We start from the raw sequence: 22,976 nt of genomic DNA, 5'->3' as shown, positions 1-22,976 counted from the left end.
CCTCAGGAAATGTAATGCAGATGGGAGCTGGGTCATGTTAACCATGCTGAGTGTATGTGTGTATGATTTATACATCTGTATATATATTTACAATGAGCATTTGTCATCTTAATTATAACATTAAAACATGGTAAAGGGTGTACTTCTTGATGCAGAAAAAAAATATGTTGTTATATATCTTATATATCTTTGTCTGTTTTTCTCTGGCTTCACCCCTTTCATTTTACATTCACTAGAGGCTACTAATGCCTGTGTCTTTGGACTTGCTGGGTAAATAAGCAAGTCATTTGGTTTTCTCTGCTTTGTGCTTCAATTTCAGTTCTTCTGTATTTGCTGTTTTCACACCTTCCCTTTTGCTTCATCTTTCCCCTTGACTTTTTCTCTACCCTCACAAATCCTCATTCCTTGAACATATGTATATTTTCGAGATGCTCTAGTTTTTGAGCACTCACAGTATTCTATATCCTAAACCTATATTCTTACCGTGTCCTCCATACATCTCTGAGATCCACTGATTGCAAAGGATGATACTGTTACCTGGCAGCGTGCTGTAACAGACTGTACTGGGTGCACGGAATTAATTAAGGTATTCGGTTTTGCTTCAGTACAGCATCTAAAAAGCTAGTCAAGCCATTTAGCTTTGTCTCTACTTTCAAATCTGTCATGTAGTGGTGATATCGAGAATACGATTGCGTTGTTGAAAGTGAACCAGCTACTGCTTGAAATACCCTTCATGGAAAGGAGATGCATGTTTGACTAGAGACTCCAGTTACAGTGTTTGAAGTGGTAGGATTTCTTCTTTAGAAGATAACTTTATTATTTGTTTCTATAGTTTAACTTCAATGGAAGTAGAATTGGATCTGTCATTGCATTTAGATACTTACACAATTTTGTACCAAGTGCCTCTAAGAGAAAAATGCTCTTAACGCAGTTTTCCTGTCTGCCTTCAGTATTTTCATAGCTCCTTTCTCTTGTCATTTTTCCTGTGTCTGTATATTTCAGGGTTGGTAATTCACTCCTAATATTTTGATTATATGGTCTTTTTACCATTGTTGTTTATTTTTGTTTGGTTGGTTTGTTTTGTTGTTTTTTTCTCACTCAGGCATGAGTACCTCGACAATCATAATCAAATGTCTGAAAGAAAACAATAATTATTTAGCTTTGTCAGTCTCCTGTAATTACCAAAAAAACATTATTTGTCAGAATAAGAAATCCTGTAGACTACTTTTATGTGTCTTGATATACTGTAGAATTTATTGAATAATTATTTTTCATACATTTCAGTGTTTTTTCATGACTAAATCTTTTTTTAAAAAAATCAGTAGTAAGTATGCAACATTCTTACTTTCTTCTGATTGTTTTTGTAGTTGGAGCAGAATATAGGTAAATAATAACCATTGCAGTGCTAACATTTTAGCTAAGAGTTGAATTTTTCCTTGGTTTTTCCCCTTAGACTCTGTAGATCATGTGCCATTATTGAAACCAGTTTGATACAATGCATATTCTTTCCAGTTGATAGATAGATGTTGTGCATGTTGTTGGGTTGTTGTTTTTTTTTTTTGCTTGCTTTTTTTCCTCCCAGCATGTAGACTTACAGCCTTGTCTGAATCATGGGAACAGCTACTTAGGAATTTTCTCTATTTCATTTGGACATCTGAAACATGGACAGCAGCTTTGTATAGTTAGTACCTACTGATTCACCTCTAAATAGTCTAAACATTTATTTGCAACAGTTTTATGGTAAATGTTTCAGTTGAATAAAATATATCTCATTTTTTTCAGTAAGCTGTAGCCACTTTGTTGTTAGCCACAGCTTGAAAACGAGGGTGTGTTGTAGCAATGTTAGCTGAACAAGCTTTAGGAACCACCACTTCTTGTGATGGGGCCGATATGATAAACTCGTATCTTGCCAGAGCGTTGTGTTATTAAGCAAGACAAGAAGTGCTGGTGGAGCTCCATAGCTAATTAAATACTTAAGGGAATTATGAACACTCATCAGTTGTTTCTGAGGTAAAACTTGGCTGCAGTGATGTTGTTGGATACTGTTGGTAAAAATCTTGGCTCTTTGTTCCTTTACCTAAAGAAAGAAACCTTGGTTGGGTAAATGTATTGGTCTCAGGTTAGCTTTCGGTTACAAAAAACGTGCAGGAAACAGACTTGGTGTGACAGAAACCTAGAGTTGAAGTGTTTTGTCCGCATGTAAATCTTTTTAAGCTAGAATCTGGTCTTTACCGTTCATAGCAAAAATGAATGATATCTATATCAAAATAGATATACATTTTTTAATGATCAGAAAAGACAAATTCTGGGTAAGAGCATAAAATAAAATAAATAAAATAATGAAATAAAAAGAATATAAATCCTGCTATACAGAAAGGTGTGGAGCCATCCAACCTGGGTCCCTTTATATTTTCTAAGTATAAAAACATGTGTTGTCAGCTATACATACATCCTTTTGAAAAGAACTTAAAAATTTGTATTTTTTTCTTAAGGTAGATGCTTTTTCTTCAAGTAAATATCTTCAAAAATATCACCATAGGCACAAACAGGAGACAAAATCTGCCCGAGCAGAGCAGGCCAAGGGGAGGCCTCATGGCGGCCTGCAGCTCCCTCACGAGTGAAGCAGAGGGGCAGGCGCTGAGCTCTGCTCTCTGGGGACAGCGACAGGACCCGAGGGAACAGCATGGAGCTGGGACAGGGAAGGGTCAGGCTGGGGGTTAGGGAAAAGTTCTGCACCCAGAAGTTGGTCTGCACTGGGACAGGCTCTCCAGGGACGTGGTCAGGGCCCCAAGCCTGACAGAGTTCAAGAAGCATTTAGACAGTGCTCTCAGACACAGGGTCTGATTTTTGGGTGGTCCTGTGTGGAGCCAGGAGCTGGATTCAATGATCTTGTGGGTCCCTTCCAATTCAGGATATTCTGTGATTCACTGATTCAAAATCATAATAGGGATTCTGTGGGAATCATGAGAATAGCAACATCAGAGAGATCTGCACATTTTTTCCCCTTTGAATCAGAGCTGATGGTCTGTTCTTGCAGCTATGTACAGTGACTTGTGCATTGAATTCTGTCTCAAATAGCACCAAGAGACAAATATTTTAGTAACCCTTTTGTTCCTTGAGTCAGTGGTGATGGTGACCACTGTGAGGAAAAGCTACATTTCTCCATGTTCATATCTAACAGCTTTCAACAGTCTGTCAGTACAAACGTCAGCTTTCATTTTAGAGTAAAACATATTGCTCTCCTATGTAGACCAGACATTTACTTTTCCCATTTCTGTAACTTGTGTTTCTCACAACTGTAAAACAATTGAGGTTACCTACAGTATGGCTGATGAGAAATTAGTGATATGTAGGAAGGGATTCATTAATTCCTGATGAAGAATTCCACCACAAGACAGAGAACAGTCAGGGTGTCTTCCTGCTTCTGAGGGAGCTCACCTCATTTCTCTCTGCTGCTCATTCCTAGAGTTATCCCTGGGGCTCAGGAAACTGTATCTGAAAACAAGTGTTTCTGTCATTGGAAAAATTCCAGCAAATGTTAGGATTTACTTTCATTCCCAACCTCCAATTTTCTGAAGCTGTTGTTCCTGTCCATTAGAATGTTTTTATTTAAAGCTTCATCATTTATTGTGTTGTACCTCCTTTCCCCATGGCTTGGATCTTACTTGTGGCTATTAGACCAGCACCTGTGTGGTTTATCTCTGGTACCAGATCACTTCTTGTTGGTTGTGCTAAGGAACAACTCATATTGGGGTTTTTGTTTTGGCAGTGTAACACCTTTTTATTATGTACATGCAGGTGATTATTGTAAAATGAATATCCATGTCAGCTTTTTTGAAATATTATGAATGCATATTTGTTCCGTTTGAAGTTCAAAAGCCTGGTGGTGCCCCAGATCTAATCTATTCAAGTTGCTTAAAAGTAGAGATAAAGAGTTTAATGCAGACACTCACAGACAGTAGCCAAAATAACTGTCCTCCTGACAATCATTAGATCTGGAAGACTTAATTTTCCAGACGGTTTTTATCTAGTTCTTTTTCTACATGATAGTTATAGATGCTTAAGAATGTGGCAAGATGACAAATGAACTTAACTAAGGGAACTAGTACATATACCTTTCTGCTGAAAAGATGTGGAGGCTATTTGTACCCGTTCATTTATTTCAATGCAAATTGCACTGTTGCTTATAGCTTGTTTTGGTCCGCAGATTTTTCCTTCTGAGGATTTAATTTTATAACTTTCTTATTTCACGTAGATTTGGATGCTACAGAAATGTCTGTGAATCTAAAAACCAGGTACAGTGCTTGACACTAGTGGAGATCTTAACCAGTAGCATTTCATCATGTACCATTATAGTTAATATTTTTGATGTATTGCCTTTTCTCAGACCAGTGTATGTTTTACTTCTCATTCTTCTGGCAGTTACCTTTCTCTTCTCAAGAGTTCAGGACTATAAGAACTGTGCCAGCCTTTCTACTTTCAAGAGCAGTCAGTGCTTCTGTGATTTCTCCTTGACCCTTGGTTCTAGCTATAGAACCAAGGGTCAAGGAGAAATCACAAAAGCACGCTGCTAGCAATACAAAAGGCAGAGGAGATTACCAGTCACAAAATAGGTAGTATTTTTTCAATTGATATAAAATATGTGGACATCTTTTGAAAAGCAAACAGCACTTGCGTATCTGTGGTAATCAGTGCAGTATGAAGCAGAGTAATTTGCTCAGCTGGGGAAGGAACTGAATAGGAGAATGAAAAAACTGTAATTCTTTGCATGAGCAAAAGTGCATTTTTAAAGATAAGACCTAGAAAAATAAATTTTGGGTGGTAGGCGTGCACTTTGTAGGTGATTTGTTCTGTGTGTTGTCTAATCAAGCCCTAAAGAGGGATCAGACTATCAGACTTGCTTAGGATTATATATTGTTCACGTCAGTCTTGATCCTATCCAGTGCTGAAGCATGATTTTTTTTTTTTTTTTTTTTTTTTTTTTTTTGATAGTTTCATAACTTGTTCTTGGGTGGTAGAAATAATTGAACTTTGTTACCTTTGTTTCATTTTGTACAAATCATCCTTAGTCAGGACTCTGCCTCAGGCATTCCCTTGATTTGGGTGCATTTAATGTCACATTACCAAACAGAGCTGTATATATGACAAGATCAGACTAAAACAATTTTAATATGCAGCTGCTACTTCAAAGTTCGTGGCCTGTTACAATGCTCATAGTAACTTTGTTCTTACAGTAAGTGAAAAAATGTGTTAAATGGTTACAGGAATTAGCTGTATTTTTGGAAGACTGTAGTTTTAAAGGAGAAGTCAAGTTACTGTTCATTACCCCAGTACCAGAGAATTGATTTAGGTTTCTGTGAAACTGAGCCATGTTGGCTGCAAACAGGAATTTGTTCTTGGAAGGATAACAACAGCCAGCCTGTTGCCCTTGTTTACATTTAAAAGGTACATAGGAAAAGAGAGGGAATCGAGTCCAGTATGCACTCTGTGTAATTAAAACATGAAAAGTACTGCTGGTTTGGCCTTCTTTCTAAACAAATGTTAGGGCAAACACTCAAAACGAAGAAGTGCCAAGCCAAGGTTGCAAAAATCTTTGCTGTCAAAAATCTCTGTGTGTGAGTTAAGTTTGCCTAAGTTTTAGCAACTTCCTTGCTCCCTTTCTGACCAAAAGAATTCAGACTTGCATGCTTTTATCTATGCCTCTATTCAGGCACTCAGTAACTTCAATGATGCCCATTTTAGAGGTGCTTAAAATCGACATGAATTTCAGCCCAGTACTCAAAAGCTGATCATTTCTTTGCGCATTTGTGGTTGCTGTTGTGTCGATGTCTTTAAATATGCCTTTTCCAACTATATTAATGCTTCCGATAGTCTCTGAAAATTGCATCAGGCAAAAAACAAACATACAAATACACAAATGAATTGACAGAACTTTGTTTGAAATCCTTGCCGAGGAGAGATGAAAAGAAAGCATGAGGGTAACCAAGGAAGACATGCTTCTGAAGGCATTTGAAGGCATTTTGGCTGATATTCATTTTTATAGTTACATTTTTAAACTGACTGCTTCTTGCTTAAATACTTGCTTCTTAATGTAAGTAAAGAGATGAGAATCTATTTTTCAGACAAGTTGCTTTGACCAGGCCTTGGATAGCGCTTCCAGCCCCGCTGTGCGAAGCTCGGGATGTTCTGGCACATCCACAGAGATCTGGGAGGTTGTTAGGGAGTCTGCCTCTCATGTTAAATGCTACCGGGGATCCCCAGGCCATCACTGAAATATTTGCTTACCTTGTTCTTCAGAAAAAATTCCTTAGCTTCCCTACATAACTTATTCCAGTGTTTTACTACCATTGTTGGAGGGTGAAGGAAAGGAGAGAGGAGAGTTGTGCATTGCTTTTGTCAAAGCGAGCTCTGTCTGTCTTCAAATAAAGTTCTCTACTTGTCCTCAGCAGCCGTGGAGAATCACTGAATGCCAGCAATTTTCTGATGTTTTATGTTTGATTCACCTCTCTCATCTTAATTCTCCTCATTTCCTGACTAAATAAGCAGGATTTTCCCAACATTTTTATAGGGACTTTGTTACAGATGGTTTTAAAACCATCTTACGGTTTTCTTGTTTTTCAAGTTCTTCAATTTGTTTTTATTTTTCTTGAAGTGCTGTGGTAAAACTGGACTCCGTGTCCAACAAGAAGGATAAAAGGAAACGATGAACTTTATTGTCTTATGCCATTGTGTCCCAGAATTGTACTCATCTTCCTTTTGAAATAATTGCATTGGTGTCCAGGTTTTAAGCTCAGATTCTTCTGTGAGATGATTAATGCGCTAGTGTTAATTTTGCATTTGTATTGCTGTCAGGCTTTGAACATTTTTCCAGAGTTTCATCATCATTAGATCACCTCCAGACTAATTATGAGGATTATTGTAAATGACAGTTGTGTTACCTGCAAGTGAGTTGCAGTTCAAGTTGAGTGTCATCAGCCAAGTTGAGAAATGTGCTTTTTTCCACTATTGTGATAGTGAAGGTTGAAATACTAAGTATGGAACTAAGTATAGCCCTTTGACAGACTATCTCCGTTCTTCTGGTTTGATTTAAAAAAAAAAAAAAAAAAGATACTCTGAATAGTATTTTAAGACAGTTCTGCAGCCATATGATAGAAATTTCAGCCAGGCTGTTTTCCCTGATTTGCTAGGGAACTACTGGCTCTCCTGAAGGCTTACTCAGAAAACAAACTGAAGTGTATCAAAGCTACTTCTTCTTGCTTGTCTCTATGCCTGCCAGCCCCACAGAGAGAGAAATTAATGAGGTTTGATAAACGCGATTTGCATTGCCTTACTATTCTGCTTTGTTTTGAAACTGACTGTAGCATTGTTTCCTTGTGCTTGGTACGGACATTGAACCTACGGACCTGCGATCTCCTGGTATGCCTTCCCCTTTTAGAAGTAGGTGTGCTTGCTTAGGGACTTAATGTTTTCTGAGATAACGCCACAGAATGCTTTCACTTGTGACTTGAAATCCACTCCAGTGCACCTAGCCCAGCCCCTTCTTTTGCTGCAGTGGTGTGACTTTCTTGAGTAAATTGTAAATTTTACCTTTCCAGCCTACTGAGTGCCGAGCAGGTGGTTGTCTTTTTTTGTTTTTGTTTTTCCTGCTAAGTCTCCTACTGCTTTTATCACCTGAGTATGAAATGTGTAAGAATGTGAAATGAAAACTGTATTTGTTAACGTATTTTTTTGTTGTTTTTTTGGGGCCTTATCCAAGGAATGGCAAAATTCAGTTCCGTGGCAGTGTTGCTCTGGGTGGCTTAAGATGCTGGATGGTGAAAGGAAAGACTGTGAGGGGAGAAACAGGGGGCTCTACAGGTGCCACCTTTCCCCTAGCCTTCCAGCAGTTGTCCAGGCTTCCTGAGGGACGTTACCTTCAGATCCCCACATCCCACCTTATCCAGTCCATTTTCCTTTGGTATCTTCCTTTGTTTACTGTCCCCCAATTTCTTGAGTTACTGAGGCATCCTTGGAGACCTTGCCCCCTCCTCTTAGCATCCTCCTGCCTCCCTGTAGATGGGATACTTTTCCTGACTTTTTCCCCAAAGCAGAGTGAGGGAGAGTTTGTAACTTGTGACTGAGAACATCCCCAGACAAATGCCAAAGGAAATTCTGCTTGGGGGCTGAAAAGATCTCCAGCTAATGGCTGAATATTTCTAGGGTGAGGGATGTTGTTCTCTGGCATTCTGAAACATTAGGCGCATGTCTGCTCTTCTCCTGTGATTTGATAAGAAAATGAAACTCTTTTCACAAGGACTTCACCATTTTCCAGTAATTTTAAATTTCCTTTCAGTAACAGAGTATGAAATGTTTTAGGAATTTATGCAGAAATGTTTCCAATTATTGTCTTCTTCATCTAGTCACTTGATTCCTTTGTGGCTTTTGATAGCTTTTGATGTATTGCTTCATTTTAAGTAATGGTAAAGATGACCATTGAAAACAGTTTCTGAAGAATAAGTTTTATCTGACCGTGAACCATGTTACAGAAACGTAATACCAAGCAATATGCAAGGAAATTTGTTATCTCCATATGATTGTAGTTTAACATTTTGGTGCTGGTAATCGTATTATCCGGTTGCATGTTGGAAAGAAGTTTACCCCTAGCATGCTGGTTTATTTTTTTTCCATCTCTACCACCCTGTGAGTTTGGCAATTTAGCTGATTGGATTTTGTGTTTTTCATAAGTCATTCCCTTGTAATGGGCTGAGCCCCATTTAACCACTGAAGTTTAAACAAAAACTAACAGTGAGTAAGCATTGATGTTTTAAATGATGTTGTGCAGCTTAACCAGAGAAATCTGGGGTGCTACAAGCTTAAAAAACTGATAGCCATGTTTATTTCTTCAATGTGAACTGGTGTACTAACAGCTCATCTCCAGTAGAAGAAACTTCTGGGTATTTCCAGCAATACCCAACATAATCACAACATTACTGAAAAGTATTTAGTGCTAGCACAGACTGGAAACAAATATTTCCTGTGCCATTCCAGAAATTGGTAGTGAGACATCCTGAACGTATAATCATGACTTGTAGACAGGTTATGAGGAAGGGCTTTGCCCTGTGAATGCAAACTGCTACATGGTCACCATCTGGCAGCCAACCCTGAAAAATGCTTTACAGGCCTGATTTTAATTTTTGCCAGTGTAACCTGGACCCTGTGAATGGCCATTCTTTCAGAAATAACATGTTGCCTTCCGGGTGTGTGTTCACAGAGATACGAAGAATAAACATCAAGTTATGCATTGTGTATAGAAAAGCTGAACCAAGGAATTAGTTAATAAATAATATAGGAAATTAATAATTAACTGCCTTGTTGTACTTCGTTATGATCTTCACCCATCTGGTACTTAATAGGACCCTAGTTTATCTTCTGTCCCCACTTATCTAGTCATGCTTTCTCTTTCATGTTTCCTCTCATGTTGCTTTATTGCCATCACTCATCAGTTTGCTCTTTGAGCAGATGATGTTTACAGCCACAGCTATGCTACCCTGAGCCCTATTTTAACTAATGCTTAAAGCATAATTTCAACTTTGTCCTTAAACTAACCATTAAATCAGTGATGTGAGTTAGAAGGAACAGCATAGTAAGCAAGATGCCAGACATCTAATCTCAAAGAAACAATGTCATTTTCTTCACTAATGGCAGGATTTCATCCAGTAATTCCTAAATACCAATGATTTCAGGAAAGCTCATGAATTTTCCTGTACTGTTTTGCAGGGGATTTCCCAAGAAAACAGGCAGAACTGCTAGAATAGCTTCAGATGAAGAGATTCAAGGGTCAAAAGATGCTGTAATTCAGGATCTGGAAAGAAAACTTCGCTTCAAGGAAGACCTTTTGAACAACGGGCAACCGGTATAAAAACATAAAATACCATGGGGGAAGGGCGTGGGCATCAAGGGTAGTTTCTCAGATAATCTGCCTATGAAATAATTCTGTGTAAAGTATTTTTATATTTTACGTATTCATTCTTTTAATTGCATTTCCAAAGCTGCATTTCTGTAAGGAATGATACTGTACATTTTGGTCTGTAGTTCCCTCTCCTGCTGGGCAACTTTACTTGGACTTAACAAAGCAATAGAGGCTCAAGGATTATGAATTCCCATAAGAATCCATCACAGTCTGTACCTCAAGGGCATTTTCAGCCTCCAAGACCATTTTCTTTAATTGTTCATTACTATTGAATGGCTGGACAGACAGTGTATGCATAGCATTTTATCAGCCCAGGTCCACTCTACCTTTTGCCTAGTTGTTGGACAACAGAGGGGGAAGAATAGATGATAGCTGGACATCAAAGGGGCACAAGGTAGTTCATCATGAGAAATGAACCTATTTAGGAATCAGGCATCATTAGATCGTGCAGTTGCGGGACTTTTTTTTTTGATCAAAAGGGTATGAACTACTCTATAGTAATAATTTACAGGCTTTATCAAGCATTAACAATCTGGAGAGACAAGAAATGAGGTAAAATGGGCAAACATAACAAACAATTGAAATAAACAGCTGCAAAGTTCTCCTAGGAGTTGATTAAGGCATTGATTCAAGCATCTTTGAAACAGGGATTTCTTTTAAGAAGAAGGTAATATAAAAAATGTAGACTGTCATCCCTATTTTGTCAGTGAAATATTTTCAAAAGCATAGGAATGACTTGGGGATAGCTTTGTGTCACTGAAAGATACTATGCTTTAGGTTTCTCAGGACCGTACTCAGAAGTTGGCTATAGTGTCTGGGATATGGACAATGGTATTTAAGTTCCAGATACCCCATTGAGTCCAACTGGCTGTTCCACAGCTGCCAGATGCCAAATCTCAATAAAGTCAATGGAGTGAAGTAGGGAAAGCATTCAGTGAGCGACTAGTGCAGGTGTGCTTACTTTTCTCCATTGACTGCAGAGGGTTTGGTAGTTTCCTTAGTAGTTAGGCAGAATCACTCTCATAGTTTATAGGTTCATGTTTTTTCAAAGGAGGTGGGCTGACCGTGACTGTCAGGCCTATTTTGGAAAGTGAGAGAGATGTTGGGCCTGGACAAATGAATGGAATGTCCTGAAGAAGCCCACATGGCCCAAGGAAAAGAAAACAGAAATCTGTGATCAGATGATGTGAGAGCTTAAACCAATATACTCAGTTTTTGCACCTGCCTTGAGGCTTTTGCCTTGCAGATTCCTGTCTTGAGTGATTCTGTTTGTGTAATCATGGCTGTGGACACTTGGAGTGATCACAAAAGAAACTAAAGTAAAGAAAAGTTTGTGACTTGTTCAGATGCTTGTAACGTAGCCAAGATTAGTACCTAGTTTTCACGACCCTCAGCTTGCTGCTTTAGCAACAATGTCACATCTTTTAAAAATTAATTTAAATGAGCTTTTTAAAAATGAAAGCATTAAGGAGATGCAATGTTTTACAGTTTCCATTCTTCTTTCACTTTTTTTTTTAAATGAGACATTTAACTGTGTAGTTAGTTTGCCTTTCATTCACTGACATATTTTTGCAGTGCTGCTTTGTAAGCGTGTATCTTAAGTGCATGAAGTGTTCTTTTGAACGCAGAAGGAAGAATATTGGAAAACTTGAATTGTACACTTAGTTTTCTTTTAACTTGTGTTATCTTCTGAGTGCAAATTGCCACCGTCTTTTATAAGCTGTCTTATAAAAGCTGTCTGTAAGAAGAAATAAAAATTTTAAAGTATTTTTTCTATAAAACTATCATTTTATATTTGACAGAATAATGAAGTAGTAGAGCAGTATATCCTTGGCATTTTGGCAGCGTTTTCTACCGTGTGGTTCTAATGTAAAAGTTGAGCAGAACAGCTCGGAATAAGATTTGGGATGATTTGACATGCACTTTTTTGATGGCCATGCTGATTTAAGCAGTTCCTATTGCTCATTCCTGCCCAAGTTCCTGGCAAGAGGATGGAAACAAATGGCACAGTCAGGGCAAGGGTTGCTTAAGCCAGAAGAGCCACTTGTAATGCAAAAAAAATGCATTACAAACTGTGGTAGAAAATTTCTGTTAAAAACATATTGCTGCTCTTTTTTATACTACGTAAAGCATTGCTTAGTGTCTCACTGCTTGTAGTTCTTAATGAGTAACAAAAACCTTTCTCTGCTTTTCCCTCATTCTTACTCCCCTCCCTTTTTGTTTTGTTTTTGTTTTGTTTCTGTTCAGAGGTTAACATACGAGGAAAAAATGGCCCGTCGATTGCTGGGAGCAGACAGTGCTGCAACTGTCTTCAATATCCAGGAACCAGAAGAGGAGCCTGCAATACAGGTGCTGCATAACTCTGCAAGTTCATAGGAAAAGAAAAAATTTCTTTCAAATTTCTTTTTAACGGGCTGATTCTTTTATTTTAAAAAAGACCTACATTAGACAAAAAAATATACACAAGATAGGATGGTTTTGATTACAGAACTCATATGTTATATATCAGTGAAGTAAACTGGAGAACCACATGCCTATTGCTCAGTTTTTCCATACTGAATAAGGTTGTGAGAGTTCTCAAATGTCTTCTGTCTGCTTTAAACTCTTCCGTTTATCCTATGCTGTCCTGCCCTTTAAGTCTCTCAAGGCAAAAATACATCTACTATCTTGAAAGCATCTTGTCTTTATGTGTGTAATCTGCACTTTTTGGATGCAGACCAAAAACACAACAGAAAGTCTGCTTGGAAGACCAGGTACACATTCTCCATTGTTCAGATGCCAGAGTTGCTATTCGGAAATGTGTAGCATTCATTTGCTTATGTTACCACATAAAGTACCTTCTCCAGATAAACACTGAGAAACTGTCATGGATGCTTCTCTGTCTTCTTTCTGCCTCTTGATCTTTTTTTCTGTCCTTACAGGAAGCTCGCTCTGTTGATGCTTCTGTAGTGAGTCCTGTGGATGTTCAAAAGGTTAACATTTGCTCCATTTTCTTTCTTGTTCTTTTTTTTTTCCCCCCGTATTTTACTTTTTTTTTTTTTTTTTTCCCTCCCCTGTCATCTTTGCCCTTTCCATTTTACTGTTCTTTTGGTTAATAACAAGAGGTCACCGACATCAATAACCGGGGAGACTGGGGATGCATTCCCTTCATAGTGTTAAAGTTGGTCTGTTACTCAGTTGGTCTGAAGGTGGTCTGAGTGCAGGCAGCTTAACTGCAGTAATGGTGTGCTCCAGTACCTTTCTGCTGTAATGCTAACCTATACTAATTGCCTTGCATCTAAATCAGCTGCTCTTTATGTATACCACATATAATTTTATGATATGATCTTATATGATCTACTTTTATGAGAAACTTTCAGGGAACAAATAAATAAACAAACACATCTGCAGTTTACAAAGATTTCTCTCTTCTTCCATTTACTGAGGGTGATGGTTAGTTCAGCAAGCAGCCAGCAGAAAGGCTACATGTAATTTCCAGGCTGAAGTCAATGACAGAGGATGGGTATGTGAAAGGAGATTCCATATGAGATGTGTTTTCTACCTTAAATAAAGTAAGGGCAGAGACAATAGTTAGAGGTCATCTGCAAGAGTACCTAAATATCTGCAGACTGAGAAGGGCATTGCCTTGTAAAGATTTTCTCCTGCTTTTGAATTTCTTTGAATTCTGGCTTTATCTTGGCTATCAGTAAGATTCAAAGTAGGACTTTTGTACAGCAAAGTAGATAGAAGGAACAGTTCAAGAAGGCAAGTTATTGTGTGTGTGTGTGTCACAGTAACATTTCCCAGTATCTGAATAGCAATTTTAAACAAGAAGCAGTATTTTACACCAGATGAAACTTTCCGCTCTTCTTTCTAAGTCTTGAATACTCTCATAACAAATTTTCTTTCTAAGGAAGAAGTGTGATACTTTTGGCCAGACAAAGGGGACCATGGTAACAGGAGTGAAGGGAGGCAAATATCATGGACAGTGCTGCCATTTTCTCATTTTTACAGGCAACTGTAAACAAAATCATTTTAGCCTTCTGGTTCAGCCTCCAGTACAATTCTATGCAAATAGCAGATGTGAACCATATGGTCTTATGGCCATCTGGAAACAAAACCCACCCTAAATCTGCCTGTACCCTGAAGGAAATATTAGAGTGTTTCTTTCGTCTTTATGAACTGCTTCAGAATACTTTTATAAGCTTTTTTAAAAAATGGAAACCAATGACTTTCCTTCCCCTTATAAATTAGACCTTAAGATAACATGAAATACAATTGTTGCCTCATACCAGATGTCTTCGTTGTTTCATAGGGAAGTTATTGGAGGCATGGATTATAGTGTTTTTCTTCAACAAGATACAGTTTCCTTTTATATGTAAAACCTTAATGGATTGTCAGAGATCAGTAGAATAACAACAACAAGAAAAAAGTAGAAAAATAACTTGCTAAGTAATGTGTTGAAGCTACACACTAATACATACCTTTCTTGTTTGACAGGAATATAAAGTCTCCAGCTTTGAGCAAAGATTGATCAGTGAAATTGAATACAGGCTGGAGAGATCTCCTGTGGAGGAATCAGATGATGAGGTGCAACATGGAGATGAACCTACTGATAACAATATGTCACCGTATTTTGAGATAAAGCTGAAGCATTACAAAATCTTTGAGGGAATGCCAGTCACATTTACATGCAAAGTGGCAGGAAATCCAAAGCCAAAGGTAAGAAAAGAGAGTGAACGGTTCTAGATACACTCTGAAGAGCTGTGTATTGGTACCTTACAGTGAGCCCCTAGACCCCATGGACCGTGTCTTACAGGAATAGCAGATGTTCTCTCTTGACAAGAAAGATCCCTAGCTGGTCTAAAATGACAAATCACTTTTGTTATCACTGGATGTATTTAAATTTATAGCAGGCAAAAATCTACTGTGAGACTTCAGCTCTTAATCTTTCCCTCCTGAGATTTCATCTCAATTATTTTACCTAGAAGTAATACTTCTGTCATTTGAAGATACACCTTCCGGGTGTATCTGCACCACAGTATGCAGTGCAATGCTAGAAATTCCCATGTGGGCTGGCACAGTGGTTCCAAAAGCAGTCACACCAGGTTAACGTGGATAAATTAGCTGAAGTACAGCAACATGCTAATGCAAAGATACATTGCTTTTGGTTCAGGAACCAGTGTGGTGCCTCTGCATTCTTCAGCACTGCAGAGTTTATATCTACACGCTCTAACAAGATTTAATTTTGTTGAAGGTTAGAGGAAGGCAGACTCAAATACCGTAAGCTCCCATATATCCCAATAGCAAGATGAGACATGATGGTGAGTTTTGTAATGATGAGCTTCTGAGGGAGTGTTGGGCTTGGGAAGCATTTCCTTTTAGCAAATGCACAAGTACCAGCTGCATGATGTCAGTAGTCTGGAATAATGCCTTTCTTTGGTAGGTGGTATTTAATCATTTCAAAAATTGCCTGGCAGTCAACGACTCATTAGGTAGCAAGCAAACAGCAGCAGCGTCCTACTCCTTGTCAAAGCCAGCGTGTTCCCTTTGAGGTCCTTGCAGTTCTTACAGTGACCCCTTGTGGCTAGGGCCTCTTTTTACCTCCTACACAGGAGCGAATGTGAAAATCTCTGGTATAAGTTGTACAGGTATTGAGGATTTTGAACGGATTTTACGTGTCCGATGCTCTAAGTGTATGTTATTGCACAAACTGTAAATAGGAGAAATGGATTTTGTCAGGTAGCAGAAAAAGGGGCAGACCAGGAGGAGCAAATCTGTAGAATGAGCTCTCTGTCCCTGCATGCATTTCAGGAGGTTTCACTGCAGGATGGCTCTCATCTCATCCCACAGAGTGCAGCAGATGCAGCACATTAGATGTGTTCTTGGAGCACATTTTCTGGCTCAGTTTCATCTGAAAGGGGTCCAATTCTGTGCTCCAAGACCACTTCACAATGCGAACCACTGCAGTGTAAGTGGGGGTGATCAGGATACTCGTATCAAAAAAAGCATTCCTGCTTCAAGCTGGAGCTAGTGTAGACACGCTGAGAAGCCCGAGTGATACCAACCCTTTGGTGTCCAGCATTACTTTGGGGATGACCGTAAGGAAAAGCCTGTTGCACTGAATAAGGGCGGAAGGCAGATCACCGCGTTGCTGTTAGAGGTGTAGTGTGCTCTTTTTGCCTGGAGCTTATGACTAAGTTGCTGAACGACCTATTATGAGTCAGCCTTAGTCAACTGTAGCCATTCCCTTCTTTTCACAGTTTTCAATTAAGGTGTAGTTTCACAGTCACTTTAATCTGATTTAAGACAGATGAAAGAGGATGTCTCTTCTTCCTTCCCTTGCTCTCCTTGTTTTGGTATTAGCAGCTGCATGGCCAGGAGACCACATTGTTAATGCTTTCTTTAAAGGATCGCACTATAAAGGAGTAGCTGCCGTGAACACGCTCAGGACTCTGTTTTTGTGCAGTGTCAAAGCATGCATGTTAAGTGATTTGCTCTTGCACCTGGGATTATGGCCCTTTATTCCATTCACTTGCAGATGCTTGATGTGATTTCTCAAGGTGCTTGGGACAGAACTAATTTCAGGACCGTTGGATAGCTACCTGTTAGCTGGATACTCAAAGGCTCTATCATCCCCTCACCTTGAGCATGCCAAGATAGCAGTTTTGTAATGTTCGATGGTTGAGGGCTGTCCTGCTGTCATTTGTTGAAGCTGGAAGTCTTGCCCCCGAATAAATTCTTTACTTTGGCAAATGAAAAGCTGGAAATAATTTACTAACTCAAAGCTCCTCCCTTCTAAGTATTCTGTCAGCTCTGCCAAGGAATGGCTTTGGGAAGGACTGTAGTGTTTCTAAAATCTGGCATTGATTACGGGGGGTTTTTCTAAAGCAGGGTTATTGGCTTGATTATTTTTTCCCCCTGAACATGCCATGTAAATTGAATACTGATGTGCAAATTCTGTCTTCATAAATATGACTTTTTAAATCTGAGTGTACTTTTGTTGTAACCTTCAGCATAATGTAAAACTATTTTCTCATTAAAATGAGAACCTGTGGTAATACAAGAGGGATTGTGGAATACTTCTTTTTAAGGGATATTTCTCTTTAGAATTAGGAAAATGCCATATGAAAGGTTAATTGAGACTTGAATGTTGCACAGAGCTTGTACCGATCTCTGTTCACATGGCTGAATATAATTCACAGTGATTAAAAACGACTGTTCTACCCAAGATCAAAAACCCTTTCTTACTGTGTATTCCGTTGTATTTCTAGTCATTACACATTGGTTTCTGAAAATCTGGTACAAATAAAAGCAATCCAGATGCAGTGCTTGGTGCTTACATAGTTTAATCGTACATTTATTAAAAGGTGTCCTAGAAAGAAAATACTTTCCTGCAAGGGCCATTGTCTCCAACAGTGGTAGCGTTTTACTTATTAACTCCATGTCAGATAAAGGCAACATTAAGAATCTACCACACGTAAGTAAAACCAATCAATGTCAATTGTTTTGAACCTAGTGGAAATGAGTATTGGACAACATATGTATGATGTTTGGATAGCTGGTTCAGTTAATATTTGTGTGTATTTCCATGTAATAATTCCTGGCATGTCTCTCGATATTTCTGATAAGTGCATTGTTATTGAATAATTGCTACTTAATGCAGTAGATTTCCAAGCAGCATTATGACACATGTAAAGCATGCAAGTTAAAACTCATTTTTTGCAGCTATGTTGTTACCAACATCCATTAGCATGTGTATATAAGCGATCAAATATCTCTTGCATCTCCAGTAAGTGCTCTGTCAGCAGACGAGAAGACATTACCAAATCTTTTGTTAGCACCGCAGAGTCTCTGCAAGCCTGCTGACAGACAAAATGGGAAACAAGTATAACCAGCTATTGAGGAAATGAAATCATTTCTAGTTACACACAATGCTTGTTAATATAAAAACCATACATGGTAATTAATTTTTAAGGGAAATTTCCATTCATTCTCTCCCAAACGTTTTCTACTGTATTTTAGTGCAATTTAAAAGTAGACCCTTAACTCTTCCCACACGTGAATGAATTTAGAGCTTTGAAATGTTGGCAAATGCGAAGAACGTACTCTGTATAATGCTAGCAAATGAAATTCTATTAGGAATTGTGCTTTGCTTCATTTTTACTGGAAAACAGGCACCCTCTCCTCACTACAAGACCTAAATTCCCACTTCAGGAGTTGCTATGAGGAAAACTTTTTGGTTTTCCTCCTGCAAGCAGTCTGCCAGCAATGCAGCCAGGACAAATACAGTTACCTTTGTAGCATGGTAAAAGCCAGACCTGTCATCTGTTGTGTTAGTAATTGATCCTGCTTGTCAGAGAGGGACTTGTTCTTCTCCCTCCTTTGGCAGTTGTGGTGAGTCAGAAACACGTTGTATTTGGATGTTCCTTTGCCTGTCCCATCAGAGAAATGACTTCACAAGTGGTACCTTCAAAGTCCTGGATGAGGGGAGCGCGTACAGCAACTCCGTCTTCTCCTGCCCCCCGCAGGCCTTTCTGGCCAGCAGGAGCATGCAGGCACTCCCCTGCTGGAGGGACAGGTGTCAGCCCCCGGGGGGCTTGGCTGGGCCACCATGAGGGGCTCGCTGGCCACCAGAGGGGGGCTCGGCTGGGGCACAGCCCCGGCATTCCCCCAGCAACACCTCTTCAATTGCACCAGCAGCCTCCCAGGGATATGCCCGCCAGCAAAGGCGGAGCACAGCACCAGGGGGTGAATTTAAGATAATTTGGGAGCCTAAAACCACCAGAATAACTGTTTACAGGGCAGCAGGGTGTGTGTGCACTCGCAGGTGATCTGAGGATTTACCACAAAACCACCTCCTGCAGGAGCCGGCTTCACAACCCGCCTCCTGCCCTCTCGTGCCTCCGTGCTGTGCTCCATGCATCAGCCACTTGGGAATGCGTTTTCAGCTAAGGCTGTTTTAAAGAGAAGTAAGGGCTAGGGGTAAAGCTCTGTGCCTGAAGGAGGTTAGCTGAGCTTTAGGAGTAATGCACACTTCAGAAATGACAAGAAAATGATGGTTTGGGGAGCTGACTATAGCCTGCTGTAATATTTTCACATGTTTCCATGTCTGCTTTCTTGCTTTCATGTTTCTTTCTTGTTTTCAGCAGAATGCAGATTGGGGTTTGATCTTATTTTTAAAAGGAAAAAAAAAAAAACAAAAACCCACCCAACCCCAAAGTCAAAATATTTGAATCTTTTTTTTGCCTCAAGTCTAAGGCATTTAAAACACATATGTGGTGAGTGTGTGTAATTTATGGATTACTGTAAGATATTATTCTACATACATCATTTTTTGGCTCATCAAAAGTAGATCTTGGGTCAGCCAGAGAGTAAAATTGTGTATCAAAAGTAATGGAAAAGTCCCCTGTTTGATAGATAATTTAACTGGTCTGTACAACTTGGAACTCCACTGTTGTTGGCACGCAGCTGTTAAAGGCTGTCTTAACGCCGCCTTACTTTGAAGTGCTTCCTGTTGCTACGTGAAGCTGTCGGTGTCCGTAGGTACCTGTCACGGCTGGGTGATGCTGAGGGTTTCAGTCGTGCTGTTACGCTGGGCTGGCCCCGTGCGTACGGCACAGCTCGCTGCCAGCGAGCGCCCGAGTCCCTTCTGGCTTCTTGGCCTGGCCAGCCAGTGTAAAGGATATGCCGCAGATCTGGTGTTTCGACAGTGAGGTCATTAGTTCTGCTTAATTGATCATTGAACAAATTATTCTGATAATTACCCTGGTTTAGGTTTTTGTTTTCTGACAAGAGAGCCATAGCTTTCTTAAGTTCTTTCTCCAGCTTCTTCATGTTTAAGGGAGACAAAAATCTGATCTGGAACGTTTCTCTGTAATGACATTTATTTGCAATTCTTGAAATGTTCAGCTGCTGCTCTGCCTTTGGGATCTGCACGGCCTTTCGCACATCTACGTTTGTTACATAAATGCTCGTGCTCCGGTCTTTCTCCCCGAACCACTGCTCTTCTCTAGCTTGGCTTTTATTGAGAGCGGCTCATGGAGCGTGGTTCTGCGCTTCTACTAGTTGATCAAACCAGATTTCTTTCATTGCTTACCAGAGAAGTTTTCAGCAGTGAATGTTTGTTAGCCCTTTGAATTGAGAAACGATGACAGTGAGCACCTACCTCTTCTCAGCCATGCCCTGTTTTCTCCCGCAGATTTATTGGTTTAAAGATGGGAAGCAAATTTCTAAAAGAAGCGATCACTACCGAATTCAAAGAGAACCTGATGGAACTTGCTCGCTGCATACTACAGCCTCCACCCTGGATGATGATGGGAATTACACTATTATGGCTGCTAACCCACAGGTAAATGAAGGTTTTGCTCCAGAGCAAACATGCTTCTGAACATGAATCTTCAGAAAACTATCTCATCTTACATATGCATAATTTAATTAACTGATGAAGTCACCATCATGTATATAAGGTTAGATTTCTGTTTTCACCTTGCATCAGGAGGGTGGGGCCTTTCTATCTTCAAGAGATTAGCAACTCAACAGCTTTTTCTTTTTTCCTAGGGCTTGAGGTTTCAGAGGGGATGGATGTTGTTTTTTAATCACTGTTCCACCATTTGTTTTAGCCGATAACATCTCAGTACCCTGAGTATGGATGGCATATGTGTTATACGAGGGGGAAAAATCAAGCAGAAGTAACCCAGTCAGGCTCATCAGCTCTTCCATTTTTTTTCTGTTGACACCATTTTCTGACTGAGGCCAACTTTTTGAAGCGAGTGGGAGTGTATCACACCTCCACGTGCTTACATGAGGCAGTGATTGTGGCTCTGTCAGACCAAAAAAAAAAAAAAAGAATCAGGCCCCTATTATATTGGGGGATGGTCTCATGGTCTTCCATGTTGATCCCAAAGTCTTAACCAATGTTCTGAAATACGGTGTTACTGCTTCGTAGTGTTATTTCTATTTCACAGATCCAATGCAAGAGCATCCTAGTGAAGTAACTTTTTCAATCCACTTTTTCCTACAGCAGAGCAAACCCAGGGAAATTATTTTTGCACATGAGAAACCGAGGCAGTAACATAACTTAGGGATATAACGAATTACTTTCTTCTGTAGCACCAAATAGCTTGCCAAGACCAGGGCTGCAAGTAGAATTACACTGTAAAATAACAAACTCTATCACTGAGACAGAGTTTAATCTAAACAGGAGTGTTGTGCTCTGTTATGAATGTTGCTAGGTTACTTAACATGACACTTCCATTTGTGCCGTGCTCTTTTACTGTCAATCCCGCTCGTGTTGCAGCGTGTGAATGTATGGATGGGACTGTGCACAGGCAACGTGGAAAGAGCAGTTGTAGTCTAGCCCCGATTCTACAAATTGCAGTGCTTAAATCTAGGTTGTTTAAACCTATGCTATTCCTCCATATACAAATAACAGAATAAAGAAATAGCAAAAGGCCGAGGGAATTCTTCAAGCTGGGAACTTTTACACATGGAAAGAAGAGCGTTGTGTTACGACACTTGGTAGTTAAATTAACTTAAATTGAGCAAGTTAACAGCGGGTTTAAAAATGATTTAAAAAATGCACAGATATGCAAGTTAGGATGCAAATCCTGTTCATATTCCTATGAAAGTTGTTTTAGTGCATGTGCAGCATCTTCCTATGTAGTGTTACTGTAGGATCCAAAATCTTAGATAACTTGATGAATAAACTGCCTTTGAATCTGGGTGCTGACATCTGTCCCTGAGTAACTCATTTGAGCATGTTTAGGGCTTGCTTTTGAACATTTGTTATTCTGAGTAAAGCTCATTTGATGACACAACAGCGAATTAGTCTAGATTATTAGCTCTTGTTGTTGATGACACTAGTTTGTTAATGGTTTTTTAAATGTACTGAAATGAGGTGTTTTTGCACTGTTCCTAGTTTGGGGATTGAAAAAGTAGTTTTGTTAAATGATAAAATTCTGTCTCTGTGCTTTTTTTCCTCTTTGGAGAAAAAACAGAAGCATCCTTCTCTGGCTCCCCTAAACAAAACATCTGTCTGTTTCACCAAGCCCGTTACATTCTTCCTTCACAGTCTGATTCCCAAGCAAAGATACTCTTCTGCTATTAGCTTGCTTTTACTATGCATTTAACAGTACAGTGGAGGCAAAGACGGGCTGTGAGTTAATGTACTAGCCTTTCACACTAAAAGATCTGGATTCCAATTCTTTTAAGTCATCCCGAGTGGAAATAATTTTGGCATAGCTTCCTAAATCCTAATGGAAAGTTGTCCACATCTCAAAGCTATCACAAAGTTAGGCAAATTTGGCAACCTTTCCTTAAGAAAAGCAAAATACGTGGATATTGGGGAGCTCCCATCAGGGTTCTGATGGACTGGCAGATACTTGCTAGACAGTTGCTGGGTTTTGGTCATTGCTATTAGGACCATCAAACTACAAAGCAAAAAGGCATGTTTGTGGCTGTTAGAAATCGATTTATTTCATTAAAGCAAAGGATTCTGATCATTAAAGTCCTGCCAGTTGATGCTGTCTCATTATCTGGACTAATACTAAGGAATTTATGTGTGTAAAACGACTTGTTGACACACCTTGGAAATGATCTGTGGTGGTTAATGCTGCACCATTGCCTACAGTGTGAAGTGCAGTGATCTGGAATTAAACTTCTACCACCACTGGGGTTTGCAGTAAAATTTGCCATATAACTTAATCCAGAGCAAACTGACCCCTGACCTAGAAAAACATAAAATCTTGCCTGGTTTAGGCCTTTACTTACGGGCTACATCCCTTAACTGATCTCTTGCCATTAGCTCTAAGTATGGCCTCAAGCTGGGTCCTTATTTTCTTTGCTTTTATCTCATTCTCTCCACTTTGCAATAGGCACCCACAAGTCTGGATTTCCCTTACTTTCTAGGCCATCTTCTCACGAATCACTTCCCGCATTCATCACTTCCTTCCCATTCATCCCATAACTTTTCCAAATCTTTGGCTCCCAGCTGGTTCTTCCCTATCCAAATTCCTTAGTCCTTTGTGTAGCCTTCATGTATTGAGAG

General features: G+C 39.5%; 1 protein-coding gene across 3 annotated transcripts in view; it reads left to right on the top strand.

The window, feature by feature from the left end:
* Positions 1–22,976, top strand: part of PALLD (palladin, cytoskeletal associated protein) — a 149,499-nt gene that overhangs the window by 115,668 nt on the left and 10,855 nt on the right. For 2 of the 3 annotated variants that reach the window (XM_032186774.1, XM_032186776.1), the window contains 5 exons: positions 9,757–9,892; positions 12,197–12,298; positions 12,871–12,921; positions 14,429–14,650; positions 20,130–20,279. In XM_032186774.1, coding sequence (XP_032042665.1) covers positions 9,757–9,892; positions 12,197–12,298; positions 12,871–12,921; positions 14,429–14,650; positions 20,130–20,279 — 661 coding nt within the window. The remainder of the gene's footprint in view (positions 1–9,756; positions 9,893–12,196; positions 12,299–12,870; positions 12,922–14,428; positions 14,651–20,129; positions 20,280–22,976) is intronic. The other variant, XM_032186775.1, reaches the window with a different exon arrangement.

This window comes from Aythya fuligula, chromosome 4, assembly GCF_009819795.1.
Source record: "Aythya fuligula isolate bAytFul2 chromosome 4, bAytFul2.pri, whole genome shotgun sequence".
NCBI classification, from domain to species: domain Eukaryota; kingdom Metazoa; phylum Chordata; class Aves; order Anseriformes; family Anatidae; genus Aythya; species Aythya fuligula.
This window is presented reverse-complemented; position numbering and strand designations above follow the sequence as displayed.